The sequence below is a fragment of the Taudactylus pleione genome, unplaced genomic scaffold, assembly GCF_031769625.1.
Source record: "Taudactylus pleione unplaced genomic scaffold, aTauple2 ptg000205l, whole genome shotgun sequence".
Taxonomy (NCBI): domain Eukaryota; kingdom Metazoa; phylum Chordata; class Amphibia; order Anura; family Myobatrachidae; genus Taudactylus; species Taudactylus pleione.
Genome location: NW_028284607.1, coordinates 55760 through 74976, shown reverse-complemented (window position 1 = coordinate 74976; position 19217 = coordinate 55760). Strand labels below are relative to the sequence as shown.

Sequence of the window (19217 nt, the reverse complement as noted above, 5' to 3'; positions counted from 1 at the left end):
CTGTTTTATATGAGCTAGAATTTCATAGATTAATAAAAATAATTTTTCTAATCAATTATTGTGGATCTGTCATCCTGAGAATGATAAACAAATGTGTAGAAACCAATGCAATTTGCATCATGTTTTTTTAAACCATGTATGAGCGCACACATACTATTCCTCCAGTGGGTAAACCAAAGTTATGCAAAGTCCTCTGTGATCTGTTGCATAGGAAGCTAACATTATTACATGTTATCTGTGGGCCTGATTCAGTAACGTGCACTGCTGATCGCAGATTCCCAATTATTGGTCATCTGCGCAATCGCAGCTCCCGTAGTGCGCATGTGCAGTACGGGTCTGCAATCCCGCACGCAGCCTGGCAGTAGACGGTCAGTGATTGACAGTGTGACATTTCTGGGCAGGGAGGGAGCAGCAACTGCCTCTGTTTCCCAAAATGAGGCGTGTCCCCGTCGATCTCTGTTGGCTGACAGAAATTTCCTGGCCTCTTTTGTGCATCTGTGGCAGCCGGCTTGTGTGACCCCATGGTTCACTCAGCCAGCCGATGGTAGCATGATCTGTTTACACTCAAACAGAGATGATCCAATGGTAGCATGATCTGTAATGCATACTACCATTTTAGCAGCTGCGATGGCAATTCCGTCCTTTTTATTTTTTGGGGGTGTTTGATTATATTTAATTTTATCCCAATTCAAGCTGTTTATTTATTTCTTTGTTTTTATTTTGACTTTATAAGTATATGAATGTATTGGAGTTATGTGTATTGTGCCTATTTATATAAAAAATATTGATCTTCGTTTATCCAGATTTACCTGCCGTCTCTATTGGCTTGTAAGGGACAATCTTTCTAGGTCCACTTAAATGACTTAATTTGGGCAGCAAATTGCAGACATATAGCCACTATTTGACTTTCCCAGGAAAGTCCCTGTTTTTTCAAACTTTATCTGTTTGTTTTTTCCTATAATCTGGAATTCTGTTGAACCCAATTAGCATGGCACGCTGAAATAGGTTCATATAAAAGGTAAAACTCCACTGGACACTTTATTGTAAAAGTGTCCTGGTGTTTCATTTAAAAAAAATATGGTAGCTCTAATCACCAGATGTAGTTGTATTTACCAGCAATAATACTCCAAATTAGAATATTCAATGACAAAAATCTGTTCAGTTGTAGGCTAAAATGCATATTTTTATTTATTTTTAAATGAAATATATGAATGCATACCTCACAACTTTTAGACATGTGTAATCTGGCCAAAGTAGGCCTGTTATGTGTATTGCGGGATGACAATCACACATTAATAAAATTTACATAAGTGTGTGTTCTAGCTGCAGTTGCGGGGTTGAGTATGGTTTGACCAAATGTCAGAGGCCAGGTAGATCATTATTGGGCACATTGGTAAATGTGCTATACCTCTGTGTGCCATCTTTAGACCACATGGACGGGCTTCAGTATTCTTGCTAATCTGTTTAAGGGCCTGAATAGAACTCGTCTTTTTTATTTTTAATCTGGTCTTTTTCTTTTGCAGTCATTTCAGGGAAGTCAAGGGAGAGCCTACCTCTTTAACTCTGTGTAAGTATTTCCCTATCTAATTATTTATTTCTAGAGATAAATACTCTACTCATTTCTGGTCTCTTTAGGCTTTAATTTAGCATATTTATCTTTTATACTGATAGTCATGTAATCGTTGTGGTTTTAGTGTTTGTCAAGGAGCAGAGCGCTCATCCATTTTACATACCTAGAACTTGTGAGAAAAATGTGAGCATGTTTCAGTCAGGTTATATTGATACAGACTACAGTGAGTATAAAAGTCCTGTGCACCACACAGAGTTCTCCAAAATTCCAGAAGGAATGTTTTACTGTAGTGAAATTATATCTGGTGTATGTTTTCTACAAACAAAGTATTTAGGAAGTGGACACCAGGAAAAAAAAAAGTTGGATTATAGAAACCGCTCATGTTCTTGAATGTAGGTAAATGTCCCGTGCATCACCCACTAGCCATTTCTTGTTAATGATGATTTTTATGTATAGTGTAGGCATGTGCACCTATAGATGGATGTGTGTGTATCACAAGCAATCCATAAGACCGTACAGAGGGCCTGATTCAGAGCCGGACGCTCTGACCAGAACCCTCACTCTGAATCAGGGCCCTCCTACCTAAACTTGGAGCATCCTCCTGGCCGCTCGCATAGCTGTGGGTAACCACCCACAGCATATGCGAGCGGCCAAAAAGATGGTCGCGATGGTCTTGACCATCGCGACCATTGGGCTTGCGACGAGACCCTGCGGTAGGGTCTTGGTGACCGCAAGCCCTGGAGTGATTTTGGCTCTATCAGAGTCAAAATCACTCCCACTGACATCACTAGTGATGACAGTGGGGCAGGACCCAGACGGTAGGCGTTCCCATGGGAACGCCTCCATCTTGCAGCCACGCCCCTGGCACACCCACCAAAGGGGGCGTGCTGTCAATCAACATCGACAGCACGCCCCCTTTGGTGCGAGACCCGGAGCGACGGCTTCCCCGTCGCTAGCCGGGTCTCCCGCATGCGCACGACGGTGCAGCCTCCATCGTGCGCATGCGCACTAGGGCACCATCAACCCGCTTGCAAGCGCTCAGCGCTCGCGAACGGGTCTGAATCAGGCCCAGAACCTGTTAGTTGGTATTTAGAAATGTGAGCTGTGTGGCATAGAACGCCGTCCTTATTTCCTGTTCTGAAAAATAGGAAGCTTCTACACTGATGTGATATGTTGATATGATACGGATACACTGTTAACTGGATGTGTATACTTGTATTCTGAGAGAGGTGTGCAGGTTTAAGATCAAACCCAAGAGAGGTAATGATCACTTCACTCTGATTGTAGTAAGGAACAGCAGAGGACCGCTAGACACCACAGCGTGTGGGAGCAGCGTTAGTAAGTGAGTTTGCCATCTGATGCTTTGGCCGCCTACATTCCTGTGCACACGTAAAATAAACTGTCCATAGTGATTCACAAATAGGACATTATTATGGCTAGTGGCGTAACTATAAATTTTGCTCCCCCCCCACCACCACAAATTTTCAAGCCACCCCCCCCCCGCCCCGCCCATAAAACAAACACACCAAAAGACTGTGTGTGGTTTCATGATGAAATAATGTCCCTTACACATTATGCCACACTAAGTAATGCCCTTATAACACATTATTCCATGCCTTAATGCCCTTATTGTTATGTTATGTTAAGGCGTGGCGTAATTTGTTATAAGGGCACATTATGCCACACTGTAATACCCTTATAACAAATTATGCCACACAGCAATGCCTCTTACACATTATGCCCCTTATAACACATAATGCCACACAGAAATGCCTCTTACACATTATGCCCCTTATAACACATAATGCCACACAGAAATGCCCTTTATAACTCATTATGGCACACTAAGTAATACCCCTAATAGCACATTGTGCCACACAGTAATACCCCTTACACATTATGCCACACAGTAATGCCCATTACATCCCACCCTAAAAGATCTACTTAACCAACCCTCCTCTCCGCTCCTGCCAGTCTGTCACTTCAGCTCAAGACAGGCTGCACAATTTCTATGTCCGTGTAGAACCAGATTATTGGGAACATATCTTATAACCTGTAAACTGTGTACAAAGTTAGTGCCCCTTATACAATCCCCCTTGTATTAGAGCCCCGTAGGCAAGGCCCCCTGCAGCAGTGTCCCGCAGGCAAGGCCCCCTGCAGCAGTGCCCCGCGGGCAAGGCCCCCTGCAGCAGTGCCCCGCGGGCAAGGCCCCCTGCAGCAGTGCCCCGCGGGCAAGGCCCCCTGCAGCAGTGCCCCGCGGGCAAGGCCCCCTGCAGCAGTGCCCCGCAGGCAAGGCCCCCTGCAGCAGTGCCCCGCAGGCAAGGCCCCCTGTAGCTGTGCCCCTTAAAGTAGTGCTCTCCCCCCCCCCCAGTACTTATACTCCACGCGGCCGTCGTCCAGGCTGTCGCTGCCGTGCTGACTGGATCGAACTTGATCCAGCAGGCGTGGCGGCACAGGTTCCTCATGTTGCGGATGATGTCACCCGCGCAATGCATCACTGGGAACGCTGGCCTCTGAAGCGATCGGAGGTTTCCTTAGCCTCTGATCACTTCAGAGGCCAGCCTTCACAGTTGCGAAGCAACGGCCCCCGGGGGCTGTAGTTACGCCACTAATTATGACACTGTAATATGTAGGGCTTTTATCAAAACTGTAGCAGCATCCTCTCCAAAAACATTAGAGACCCCAGCTAACTGCTGTTTCACATTGATTTAACCACTCTGTGTCAATGTGAGTGATTCTTTATTTGCCTTGAAAAGGTCATTAAAAACAAAAGAAAAAGAAAGAAAGGTGACCTTAACCTTGATATTTTCTCTGTTCAAGTTGAGGTGTGGCTACATGTTCATTTAAGGATCTGTGCATTACATTGTGGTGGGAAGAAGGAGAGACCAACTAGCTCAGAGCTGTCACTGCAGTGTATTGGCAACTGACACCTACTGAATACTAATTCCTGGGGGTGTCCTATACTGGCTTTAGGGGATATCTATATAGAATATAATGCATCCATTTATGAAAATTCATCCATATAGCACCATTCATCAATATACGATAGGGATAAACATTAATATTATTGCATTGCATGTACAAAATATATTGTCCTATCTGACAGGCCAACTGCATTATGTACCTGTAATATCGCCGGTGCATGCAGTAGGTGGTATCTTAATCTGCAATATACTGTAATTCCGTGGCCGAACTAGAGGTTGATGGACCCAGGTGCAAGAATATGATTTGTGCCCCCAGTAGTGGTCCCCCTATGCAGTGCTCCTTATGCAGTGCCCCCAGAAGTGGTCCCCCCCCAATGGAGTGCCCCCTATGCAGTGCCCCCCACCGCTATGCAGTGCCTCCATTAGTAGTCCCCCACCCCCCATGCATTGCCCCCAGTAGTAGACCCCCTTATACAGTGCCCCAGTAGCAGCCACCCCCTCTATACAGTACCCCCCAGTAGCAACCCCCCCCTATGCAATGCCAGTGCCCGTGCCCCTTACACACACACACACACAATCACACAACTTACCTGAATCCCCGCTCCTGTCGCGACCGCCGCTGTCCGCTCCTCCCGGCCTGCACTGCATTATGGGAGAGACGTCATGACGTCTGTCCCATCACCTGCTGTGGGGGGAGATGGAAGGCGGAGCTCATGAGTGAGCTACAGCCGGCTCCCTCCGTGGACGCAGCTGCCAATGAGTCTGTCTGACTCTCGCTGCTATAACAAATACACCCGGCGCTGGCAGCAGTGTGTTTGTTACTGTGTAGTGTGGACCGCTCTCACTGCGGTCTGTACTACACTTCAATACTGTGTGGCCCGGGAGACACTGGTGGCGGGTGCAGCGGCTATGGGCCCCAGCACCACAACGGGCCCCGGTGCAAGCCACTGGCTGCACCGCCGCTAGTTCCACCACTGCTGTAAATAAAGAAGCCACTTATTTCATGTGGAATGAGTAATACCTGGTTATACGCAGCTGTATGCATTTCAAAATCTTTGAGGTCGATTCGCCTGTGGTCAATTCATACGATATGCTTTTGGAATGCCAGCAATGGCACACCATATGGGCCCCCTCCCAATTCTCCTCGATTTCACCCTACATAATTTATTTTTGATTGCAGCCCCATAGAAGTGCCTTATTTAAATAATCAATCTCTGAACTGCCATAAGTGTGGCAAATGCACTACTTTGTATGACCCGTATGGTTATACAGCTTCTGCAACCACACTTGATAAAATTGTTGTAAAAGTTTGTGCATATGTCTTTTAGATATGGAAATGTATAACCTATAAACAACATATCTTCATCAGTTATTTAAAGATGCCCCCAAACCATTGCCCTCCCATTTAGCCAGTGCTATTTTGGTCCAGAGTACAAAGCTCTTCTCAGATGGGCCACTTCCTTTTGTTTTATAATCTTGTGAGCATCTCTCCAAATGCTGAGCTATAAATAGGCATACTCTCTAATGCAGTTGTGGCATTCTTGCTCCACAGCACCTGGAGCAGATCACATATTCCGTGTGAAAGTATCTGTTTCCAGCCTCTACAAGCAGGACTTTCTAGAGGCCAATACCCAGTTACACAGCCAGATTAACAAAGTATCTGAAACACTGGTAGTATTCGTTCATACTTGCCAAGATTTTGTGATTCTGGCTGAGCTTGAACTCTTATGCCCTCATTTAATGTGCAGTACATTGTATGCCACTTTTTATGTTGGCAGTAAAGAGGCTGGCTTCCGTTATTATAAAGTTGCAGCAATGCTTGAGACTTAGAAGGAAGTGAATATAACTCGCGTGAAAGATCTACATTACAGGATTTGGTGTTTAGTGTAACTTTAATTGTTAACATCCCAGTTTAATAAACTGCTTCTGTCGTGTAGGGTAAACGTCGGCTGTGGACCAGCAGAAGAGAGAGTCCTTTTAACCGGGTTGCATGCAGTGGCTGATATATACTGTGAGAACTGTAAAACCACACTCGGCTGGAAATATGTGAGTTGTGTATTATTAAAAAAGCATACTTATCCTGTCACAGCTTTTGGCAAGTTCAGCATCAGAAAACCAATTAACTTACTCGTGATTCATACATGACTGTCACAGTGATTTGGTCTTGCTAGCTATACAGCATTAAATAAAACAAGCAAAGCCTTTATGAATACTGTGACCTTCTTTTTACCATGTGGGATACCTCCAGTGTGTTTGTGTAGTTTGTGTAGGTGTTGTGTCCCATTTTGTGGATGGGATCAGTATGCAGCTGGTCCTTTGACTGACTAGGAATTGGTAATATCACTGAGCCAATACCTGACTAATATGTACAAGTCCTAACTTACATTCATGAGTTACTGAAAATATGCTTTGTTCTTGCCACGGGGTATTTGATGTCACCTCTCTACATGGAGTTGCATATACCTCATGGTGCATCTAACTGTCATGATTTTTGTTTGAGGTGTACTTGGGAGGGAATGCAGTATGGATTGCTCTCAAAATGATAGAAAATAAGGATTGTACTTATTGTGCCAAAAATGCATTGCACTGTGTCCAGGGTCTGTCTGCTGTCTGACGCGAGACCATTATTTGGAGGCTGCTATGCTGATGAACATCGTACAGGGCACTATACAAGCCCTTATGCAGACTGAAACATTGAGCTTTGTTTGCAAACTTCTATTCACAGGAAACTGATTGTTTGTTTCTATCTTTTTTTTTTTTTTTTAATTATTATTTGTTTTAATCCTAATTTAAAACACATTTTATTTAACTGTTTTTCAGTTAGGGGATGAGACCAATGGTATGCTGCAAAGTTTTTAAAGTAGAAACCCTTAAGTTGTGTCAGTGTAATACACAACCCACCATACTGTGGTCATAAAGCTGTTTCGGAAATTCTACTTATGTACCCTCTTGCAACTTTACTATAGAGATTGTTTAACTTTTTTTTTCCCTTTATTACAGCCATACCTTTTATATCATTACTCAGGGTTTCTCTGGTCGTGGGAGCTAGCATTGCATACAGCCTTGTGTTGTATTCCAGGGCAGCAAAAATAAATATCACTATTTAAAGACATGGTTTAAGATAATAGAAGGAAGCTATAAATAAAGGTTGCATGCTATGTGAGTGGTATGTACAGACCTTTTATGACCTAAGACAGGTCTGGGGAAGTTTTTATTGGTGCAACCTCCATTTTACTCTCTCCTTCTCTCTTCTCAGGAACATGCCTTTGAAAGCAGTCAGAAATACAAGGAAGGAAAGTTTATCATTGAACTGGCTCACATGATAAAAGACAATGGCTGGGAGTGAGTGTTGAGCACTGCTCTCTTTTCAGGTTGCATCTTTGTGGAACATACATTACAGGCAAAGTAAAACGGAACTGTGAACTTTGTTGTTGAGCAACCGAAAAGATCACTGAACTTTTACAATAAAGATGTAACCTCATGGACTGGTAGAGTAGCTGATGGGCACATTGTGGCTGGACTTGAATCCTCATATGTCCTTGAAGGTTCCTGCTCCCTTTTTACTATCTCCCTTCTCCTTTTCCCTATGTAGATGTTTTCTCGTGTGTGTGTGTGATCAACTGTTAAATGTTGTTGCTGCTGCAACACACTGGAAGAGATTCCCTCACCCCCCGATTTGTAAACGTACAAGTCCTTGAGACTCCTGTATTGGCTTGTTTTTGCGCATGCCTATATATTTTCTCCTACTACACATCTTGACATGCCAGTCCCGGAGCGGAAGAAACCAGTGTGCTTCAGGCACAAGAAGAAGACAAATAAAACCTACAGTGCAGGTGTTTCTTGTCTGGAGAAGTGAAGCGTCTGTGGCACTGGAGACACAATACATACACAAAGGTGGTGTTTTCAAAACCTTCACGGCATGTTCAAGACCTCAACCTCTGCTGTTACTGTAACAGGGTGTTTTTCCAATGTGCAGGGAAGCAGTTGGACATACCAGATGCCGATTCTATCATTTTGGTATACACGTGATTTTGAATTCCCCAAGAGGGGAAATGATTTTTCTTTGGGGTGGATAAAAAATCTTAAAAATATGAAGGTCTTTCCTGCAAAAAAAAAAAATTATTTGCTCCCGACTAATCGGAAATTCGAAAACCCTATATACAGAAAATTGTACCTTGACGGTGTGGCCAAACAACTTGTCTTTGTTGCTAACCCCATGTTAGAGCAAAGTGGTTTATTGTGCAACTGGTGCCGCATACACCAAAAGTGCGTTATGGCTGGTTCCATAAACATTGTAGGTTTAATTTAATGCACTGGATATAGAGGGCATTTGAAATTTAATTAGATGTGCTCCTACTTTTTGCACACTCACAATATAGGGAATCTTTTTGGGGAAAAGTCCCTTCTTGTTTGTACAGTATATATTCCCAGATTCTTTTTGTAGGATGGTTAATTTAACTCTTGGGGTGTGGGTGGTTTGCTGGTTAAATCATTTCCAAAGTTTGTGGTGTTTTTGTTTTTTGTTTTTAAGAAATGACCGTAAACAAACTATGAAAGTATATGTTGCCTAAATGACTTGTTACATGTGCACATCTGCAGCTGCTGTGGGAGTGAGAAGGACACAGAACGTTCTGGGCGAGCCTTCTACCTGTTCCCTCAGTGTGGATGTGCTTCATACTGGGGGTGCTTCTCTATCCATAATCTTACCTCCATTTTTGTTATATGCCTTAGTAGCACAAGGCATATAGACATCCTCTCTAACATTGTTTCAGGCTTTTGTGGTTGATGTTGATTTTGAATTGTAGCCACTTTTTCTGACCATAAGTGAAATGAAGTAGTCTTTCCTCTGCACATAACCTTTCTGGAAAGGTGGTATTATTATGCATTAATGGCCATGTAGAGGACTAGGAGATGACAACAAGGACCATTTATTTTTTATATACAACACTACCACTACTGTGAGCACTTTGACTTCAATGATATTATGGGAATCCATGCAATAAAAATGCCCCCTGCCCCCTAAATGCGTTCAATGTAATGCTACGGACTCTCAGTTTAATAACTGACGCAATGCTGCTGCTTAATGCATTCTGTAGAAGTAGGATGGACTGCACTTTATGCGTATAGTCAATTTCAATAACTGCTTTTGTTATAATTAGACAGATCACAACTAAAGGTGATAGATAGAAAATGTCTCTCAGTGCACTGTTTATTCATAGAAAAGATCTACCTTAGTTGTATTTGTATTAATGATTATATGATTGGAGATCCACCATTTCAGTGACATCATCAGATAACCTTGCAATACTCTGGAGATTGTTAGATGAATCCATTCACCCCGCTTATAGCGAAGGGATTATGTTCCGCAACAGGTGCCTGCGTTTAAATTAAAAAGAGCATTATACTAGATATTTGTTAACTCTTTAGCTGTACTTACACCTCGAATCAAGGGGCTTATTATGAAATTGCATGACTTGTGTAATCTATAGTCCAGAAATTCTTTAGAACTCTATTGGTGGGATTAGCTGGTATGTCCCTGTATTTTGCTATGCACTTTGCTATGCGTCTAGTGAACTGTGCTTTACTAATTTTGGCATATGTTCAAAGTGATTATTGGCCTCCACATTTGTAGTAAAAAAGTTGGAAAAAAAAAAAAAAAAAGCTTTTCTGCCACCATCAGAAGCCTGTTCTTGCCTCATGAACAAAATGCCCACTACAGATAAATGGCTCCCGGCTGTGGCTAGAGTGACCTATAGGACAGTCTGGTTACTGATCCTGATTTGTGAGTGTTTGTTTTTCAGCAGTTTGCATAAAACTTGAAATATATATATAAATAAAGACAAAAAAGCATTTTCCATCTAACCAATTTTTGTATATAATATGGGTAATATTTAAAGTGTTTTGTGTGTTATTGTAAAGTTTGCCATTTTTTTTTATTCTTTTTTTTGTTATTATGATCCTTGTAGCTACTTAACAGATTTCTGTGCGTGTATTGTTTTGTAAGCAGTTTGGAAAGCGATTATAAATTTTGAGCTTCATGTTTTCCAGTGCTAAAATTGTCCCTATACCCTGTCAGCTCTGTAACTCTGTCCCAGAGTTACAAAGTCATTCTAGGGCCGCCTTCCTTTTATAAGGTGCTGTGTTCAATATTACATGACCCATGACAGTGAAAGAGTTACAATGTTTATTTTACAGAATACTTGATGTGACTTATTCCATTTTTTGCAGTTGTGTTTAGAGTGCTGAAAGAGACCTGGTAGAATTGCTATATAGGGCTTTAATGTACAGCGAGAATGCTTGTCTTGTCTGGTTTCCTCTCCAGTTCTGCTTTGAGCTATCATTGTGTTCACACGAATAGCTTCTGTATTAAAGATCTAAGGTTCTTTTCTGGTTCCCTGGAGGAGATGGAATCTTGTCTACCATATATTTGAGTATCTTATTCTGGCCCATATTCAATTACAGGTACACATCACTGCTTAATGCAGTAGCCCGACATCGCAGATTTCCCTACACACCTCTATACCACTCTACCACCAGTATTTCATTATTCCCATTGCAGCTTTCTAGCCAACGTGTAAATTAAAGGGTTAAAGTGGATTTTGCCATTTCCATGTGAAGAGATGGTCTACTTTTTGTCACAGGGAACATCATTTCCCCACCATGTGACCAGGATTCGCCATGGAAATAAAAACAAACTATTTGCTGAATCCCTGACTGCAAGACCATTTATAGATGTGCTGCAAAGGGAATGGACACTATTACATTGTCTATGTACATAACCCATTGTAAAAAGTACTTTGCTCTCTTCGTGTGGATCTTCCTCTCTGCAAATACTTTCCTGTCCCAAATCCCCCCCCCCCCCCTCCTGCTACTGAATCACAAACTTTTATTTATTTATTTTTTTGAGTTTGACAGACTTGCAAATATTTCATGTGTATGCTAGAGAGGGGATCATTTAACTCTTTCACTGCTGGGATAAGTAATGTTGATGGAAGCTGTGACTAAAGGTGATAAAAGGGTACCTTTCTCATAGTCTGCAAAATGATTAACATGTTTTATAACTATTTTACACTTGAGATGTCGTCATAACAAGGAATGAAAAGGAAGTGTCATAACTGTGAAATTCTCTTCCCTGTAACAGAGGTCAGACAGGCACCAGAACAATGTGTTTCTAATGGTTGAAGCAGGTCCAAGCTTTATTCACTGTTAACTTTAACCACTTCAGTGTTTGAAGTCTACTGAGCAGGACTTTTAGATATTCATTACTGAAGAGGATCTGCAGATAGAAACACTGTTATAAATTGGGTATGCTACCACACAATGTGATGCCTAGTGTTGACACTTTGCTTAAACTATTTGACACCATTTACACTTAAACAAAAAAAAAAAATCTTTTTTTTTTTTTTCTTTTTTTTTTGAGATGTCATAGCTTTGCTGTTCTGTCCTAGCTTTATTGTGCAACACTTGTGCGAATTGTTTCACGTCGTATTCAATTTGAGGTATCACAATAAAAGGCTTTAATCAGCACCATAGTATCATGTTTTCTATTTAATATCTTGTCAATGGCTCATATCATTTGATTTGGATTTAAATTTTATGGAAGCCACTTTGCCCATCTGTCAATCTAGGGAGGAATCTGTTCTATTTAGTGCATGTATCAATCTTAAGTAACCAAACTGACAGGGTGGAGTAACAGACTGTACTACGTGAGAGGTCCTCCATTAATGATTAATTCCCACCCCTCTGTGAGCAGTTAAATGGGATGCTTAGTCCTGGCAGATTGTTGTTTATGCAGCATGATATGATCTATCCCAGAAGTTGTGGAGAACTGAAAGACCCAGCATGTCATTGGCTGAGCATGCTGAAAGGGACTGACTGTTACACCACAGGTTTCAGTAACTTGATAACTGAAATGAAAAGGAAGGTGGGCCTATATAATGAACACATTAATCTCATAGTAGAGCAATTTGGTGAAATTATTGTTAAAAACTTTTTTGGTAGCTACTCTTAATCCACAGCCATTTCCTGTCTTAAGATGGGTACACACTATGCGATGTCTTCCGATCTATTGTTCCAATGTGGATCAGAGCGATATATTGTGCAGATCGCATGTCTTTATTTTTTAATCAAATTATGTAAATAGTTATATAAAACTGATTCAGTATAATTTAATAAAAAAGCAAAATTAAGTTTAAATAGCTGTTTTCATAATGTAAAAAAAGCTAATATAAAACTGTACTGTATCAACTTTTAATATATTGATACATGTGTGTGTGTGTGCACACAGACTAGATTGGGGGGTGATGTATTGGATGGAGGGGGGAAGTGGCGAGGAGCAAGGGTGGATTGTGAAGGAGCAGTGGAGGGGGAAGAACAGGATGAGCAGGCACAGTTGTCAGAATGGGGGCGGGGCCATATAGGGCGGGAGCAGGGCACATACACTTAATATAATCCGAAAGAGATGGGCACTCACCACAGACTTGTAATAAAAGCCAGCATGGGTTTATAAACTCACATACATAGCAGAGGTTGACGTTTCCGTCACACTGGACCTTTATCAAGACCAGTCAAAAAGACACCGTGACAACTATCTAGAACCTTAATCCCCAGAACCATCTTAAATAGCAGTCCCAATCAGTCCAAGGGACTGCCCATCCAGAACCAGTAACTCCACTGTTCCCGAAACCGGAAGTTGCTGATCACATAGTTAATACATGTCATCCACTATTATCTGCCAACCAATGTAAACTAGTATATACTAGTACCTGGTGTCGGAAGCAACTACACAGAAACAGGCGCTCACCCCAATCACTCGATAATCGGCATTCAAGCTGCCGCCGAAAGTGTAATGCGTTCCAACAAGTGGAACGCACCGGAAGCGACATGGCTCACTGGGTCAAAGCCAGAACTAGCTTGCACTCCATTCTGTGGAACGCAACCCGCCGGGGGGTGCGGTCACCAATGTGGCTAATCATCTAGGTAACTGAAGACGCATCCAACACAGTGTGGATCACATAGGCTACAAATTGGACTACTAAACAATCCTAACAACAATATACATAGCCAATACCCATTCAATATTAACAAACTCCAATAAATAAAATAACTTCTAGGCTAGTCTCATACTTTTGGATGGATAACACTGCCATATGATCTAGCTCTGGAGAGACCCACATAACAAATAATTGTGTACATAATACAACCTAACCCAACTAACCAAACCAAATTTGAAACCGGTTTATTAAAAAATACTCCAAAAGAAAATAAAAATAAATGCATAATTCTGTATTTAGCCAACACTGTTGCCCTTAGCACTAAAAATATTGCAAAACCATATTGTATAGCTGGTGTTCATTAACCCTTCGTGGGGCCACAGTTCCCAGGTCAAAGATCCAACTGGCCTAACACTTATTCAGTAGCCATTCTCTGTCACCACTAGAAACTGGCTTAGGGATGTGATTAATGATCATACACATCATAGAAGATGTTCGCCACGGGTTTGTCGAGACTTTGTTCTGTAAAGCTAAAAGTACAGACAACCGATGATTTGCCATACTTTCTCTAATAACCCGCGTCGTCATGCCAACATAAAGCCCACACGGGCAAGTTAATATGTAGACAGCATGGTCCATAGTACACAGTAGGTTGTGACAAACCAGGATCTTCTTACTGCTGTGTGGATACGGAAAACTTGTTCCTACCATCATGGAACTACATGTGTAATCCGCACCTATAAAGCACCCATGTCTACTGCCCGATAGCCAATGTGTTGATTGAATAATAGGTTGCCTGGTTGGACGGAGTAGCAGTTGTCTCAAACTAGGACAGCTCCGATATGCCATCATAAGCGGTCTTTTGCTGATACCGCTGAAAAGTGATTCAGAGATGATGTTCCAATGTTTCTGTACTGCCTTCTTGGTATGATGCGCAGATAAATCATACGTGGATGTATAAATCATCTTACTGGGATCTAATGGACTCTTTGTCGCCTCACGTGAGTGCTTTCAACAGACCTCTGTTTACCGTCTTGCGTGAGTACCCTATCTCAAGGAAACTATCGCGCATTTCCAGCAGCTGTACTTCCATACTCTCAACTGATGTGTTATTGTGGAGTACATGCATAAACTATGACACCGGTAAGCTCTCAAACTACTTGGATGATAACTAGTTGAATGTAGTAAGATATTGCAATCAGTTTTCTTACGGTATAATGTAGCGTGGTGCTTATTACCAACATGCGAAATGGTCACATCCAAAAAATGTATTGAAACTATTTAAATTTGTGCTGTGAATCGTATAGGGCTGTCTAGTGCATTGGGGCCTTTCACCATGTCAGAAAAATCAACATCAGTTGCGCCCCAAATAAGAAAAAGGTTGTCGATATAATGCTTATAGCAAATATTATCACCAGACTGACTCAGTATATGGTATAGGATGGCGCCAGATTAGATCCCATTGCTGTGCCGGCAATTTGTACAGAATACTCCTTTCCATAAACAAAATTATTCTTGCCAAGTACTAATTTGGCCAATTCCAAGAGAAAATCTACCGGTGGTCTTACATGTGGACCATTACTCATAGACAAACTCATTGCTTCCAAACCAGCACCGTGCGGTATAACTGTATTTAATGAAGCAACATCAATCATTACGAACCACATGTCATCAATCAGCCCTTCAATAGGCAAAACTTTTGTCTAGAAAATCATCTGTTTCTTCAGGGTCCACAGGGATACCATGGGGATATTATGGTTGGAGAGATACAGGCACCAAACAGTTAAAGCTTCAGCTCCCAGGATCCTCGGGTCCTCCATATATATCCCTCCCCTACCCTCCTCCAGTTGTTCGTTTGGTGCTGCAGGATCAAGATGCACCTTTGTAACGGGACTGCTCAGGCAGTTCTAAGCTTTTATTTTATGTTTTGTTTTATTTTATTTCAATGTTTTTGGGTTGGCAGTACTAAGCGTCTGAATTAAGACACATATACTGCGATTCCATCTACCTCCACCGGGCCGCAACACCAGTAACTGGGCTGGTGACACCGGCGGGTTGCGGCTGAGCTTGCTTGCAGCAATGCCGCCACCCGGACTACAACCAGACACACAGAGATGTCGGGAAAGGCGGTTCCTCGTTTACCAGGAATCGTGCGTGGCAGTTCTTGCTTAAGGTGTTATTATTCCAATCTTATCCTGGTTCAGAAACTGAATGGGGCTCATCTTCCTATACACAATCTAAAAACCCTCAACAGGTTTTTCTTTGTACCCAAGTTTCGCATGGAAACTCTCCGGTCAATTATTTAGCAAAGGCGTCGGGGGATTACGTGGCTTCCCTGGACTTTCATAATGCATATGTTAATGTTCCTAATACACCATCCCACCAACAATTTTTAAGGTTTGCTGTCCTTCAGCAACATTACCAATTTCAGGCTCTACCCTTTGGCCTATCTACGGCTCCCCAGGTATTTACCAAAATAATGTCTGTCATGAGGGCCTATCTCAGGCGTCAGGGAGTCAGAATACTGCCATATCTGGATGACCTTCTGATATTGGCGCAGACTGGTTGTTTTACAAAACCATCTTCAACTGACCATAGCCTGCCTACGAAAGCACGGCTGGATAATCAATTGGAAGAAATCATCTTCTGTCCACACTTTTATTAGGTTCTATGCCATTGATACTTTTTCCTCTCTGGCTGCTTCCTTTGGGTGACGAGTTTTCCTTTCTGCTCACAAGCATCCCCCACCCTAGAGGAACTGCTTTAGGATACCTTTATGGTATCCCTGTGGATCCCTATGGACCCTGAAGAAGAAAATTAGAGTTATGGTAGACTTACCTAGATAACTCCTTTTTTCTTCGAGGTTCATAGGGTCCACAGGGCACCCACCCTGACGCACCTGGCTGCATGGGTAATTTTTTATTTTGGTCACAGATTCCCTCATTTTGTGTTAGTGTTTCTGGTGTACAATTGCTCTTCTCCTCTTTCCTTCTCATGCCTTGAGGTTTGTTAACTAAACTGAAGGCCTAGGGCTAGGGGCGAGGATTATATGGAGGAGGACCCGAGGCTACCTGGGAGCTGAAGCATTAACTGTTTGGTGCCTGGATCTCTCCAACCATAGTATCCCCATGGTATCCCTGTGGAGTTATCTAGGTAAATCTACCATAACTCTAATTATCTTGGATGTAACTATCCATTCGGATGACATGTGGTTGCAAACAAACTGTCAATGAACATTTGCAAGATGCTGTAATACCAAGCCCCTAGCAGAGATTACAGGGCGACCGGATGGATCAACAAGTGACTTATGGTGATTACAGAGACTGATGCACTCTTTATCACCCTCTCACAAGTGGTCTGGTAATCAAGGCTGTAATCAGTCTCTGTCTAGCAGACAGAAGCTAAAAAACCGGGGCATATGTAATGCTCCTTGACAACCTTTCCGGTGTTTTTTGTTTTTTTTTATTTCAATTTTCTACTTAAAGCATGGATGGTGCAGAGAATCCTCTTATTTGAGACAACACAGCACATATGCCTTCTTATGCATCTGTCTGCATGACAATTCTATTTTTACAGTCGGGTGTCATCAAAACTGGTTAGGTGCACAGCTCTACCTTAAACGCCTGGAAAGCCTTTTTCTACCGACTCCCATTGGGATTCTGGTATTCTATAGGGTTTTAGGTTAACCTTAATCGTTATTTCATGTTCAATTACTTGTTTTACCAGGTATGTCAGGAATGAGGATTCCACTTAATGATAACTGACTGTTTACTAGGGGTAAGATCAGTCAAAGGGACAACAATGGTGGCAAAATTGGATATAAATTTTCTGTAATACCGTGTGATTCCTAGTAAAGCTCTCGCCTTCCTATTTAGGGGTTGTGGCCATTTTGTATTGCCTCAATTTTATTAAGTTTGGGCTTTATCAAACCTCTGCTTATGGTGTATCAAAGATATTCCACCCCTTCCATCCCTAAGCCACACTTTTTTTTTATGTTGGCTGTCAATCCTGCCTCACAGATTGAGTCCAACACTGCTTGTACCCTGGGTAAGTGAGACTGCCAATCAGAACTATAAATGACTACATCATCAAGATAAGCAGCAACATACTGTCTATGGGGCCTTAGAATTTTATCCATCATTCTTGAAAGGTGGCATGTGCCCCATGTAACTCAAATGGCAATTTTACCCAGACTGGTACACCTTATAATTTCACCACTTTTTCTATGATTTCAAATGGTCCTTGCTACTTGGCCAAAAATGTACTTTCTACTGTGGGAACCAAAAATAAGTGCACTATCCACAGGGGCAAAGGTGCATAATTGGGCATTACGATTGCACACCCTTTGTTGGGCCTGTTCCAAGTGCTCGCTCACTATCGGCACGACTGCAGCTATTGTTTCTTGCACCTGAGAAACATTCTTAATAACAGTCTTGTAAAAACTGGGCTGCCCTTCCCATGTCTCCTCTTTTGCAATATCCAGCAATCCCTTTGGGTGTCTCCCATACATCAAATCAAAGTCCAAGAACCTCGTGGAAGATTGTGGGAACCTCTCTAATAGCCAGCAAAAAATAGAGGGCCAAGTAATCCCAATATTTCCCATCTTAATACAGCACTTTTTTTTTTTAGCATATACTTTAAAGTTTTGTTAAACCTCTCAACTAAACCTACAGTCTGAGGGTGATATTCGGAGGTCCTTAGCTGAGGAGCCTCAAACAGGTGGTATAACTTTTTCATGATTCTTGACATAAATAGGGTACCCTGATCAGTTAGGATTTCCTTAGGTATTCTCACTCTGCTAAAGACATATACTAGTTCCCTAGCAATTGTCTTTGTTGACGTATATTGTGCAATGGCATCGCTTCCGGGTATCTGGTAGCGTAATCCGTATCCACCAAAATATACTGATGACCCAGAGCAGACTTTACTAGAGGTGCAACCAAATCCATAGCTATTCTCTCACATGGAACCTTAATAATGGGAAATGGTAAAAGCAGACTTTTATAATGTGACCTGGGAGCATGGTATTGTTAGGGTGATGAGGCTTCCTACCCCTGGATCACGGTATGAGAAACGTTGCTCCTGTATTATTAATTTTCCTTCCAGCCGGCTGGGAAGATAAGGAAAACTCAACACACACTTGTGACGAATTCCACTTAGCTCTCAGAGGTACATCCCCTTTGAGCCGTCTGTTATAAGTTCAGAAAACTGCTGTTACAAACATTGCCAAAAATGGTTTGACAGAAAAGAATACATATGATTGGTTTAACAAGTACATAGGATGTGTCAATGCGTCTTCACTATGGCCCTCATTCAGAGCCGTACGCTCTGAGCAGAGCGCACGCTCTGAATGAGGGCCGGGCTCCATTTTCATGGAGCGTCCTCCTGGACGCTCGTATAGCTGTGGGTCACCACCCACAGGCTATACGAGCGTGCATTGTGATGGTCGCGATGGTCGAGACCATCGCGACCATCGAATTTGCGAGCCGGAGCCTGCGGTTGAGGTTTTCAACCGCAAGCTCCGGAGTGATTTTGGCTCTATCAGAGCCAAAATCACTCCCACTGACATCACTAGTGATGTCAGTGGACCGGCTTCTGACGGGAGGCGTTCCCGTGGGAACGCCCCCGTCAGGGAGGCACGCCCCCGGCACGCCCACCAAAGGGGGCGTGCTGTCAATCAACATTGACAGCACGCCCCCTTTGATCGGACACAACGAGCGAAGGACTTTC

At 42.5% G+C, this 19217-nt stretch overlaps 1 protein-coding gene across 2 annotated transcripts in view; it reads left to right on the top strand.

Moving 5' to 3' along the window:
* YPEL1 (yippee like 1) overlaps positions 1-12021 on the top strand; it is a 29658-nt gene extending 17637 nt beyond the window's left edge. Inside the window, exons 3-5 of one of the 2 annotated variants that reach the window (XM_088477825.1) lie at positions 1524-1567; positions 6432-6540; positions 7751-12021. In XM_088477825.1, the coding sequence (XP_088333951.1) occupies positions 1524-1567; positions 6432-6540; positions 7751-7840 (243 nt within the window). In that variant the 3' untranslated portion in view covers positions 7841-12021. The other variant, XM_088477824.1, reaches the window with a different exon arrangement.
* The last annotated feature ends 7196 nt before the right edge of the window (positions 12022-19217 follow it).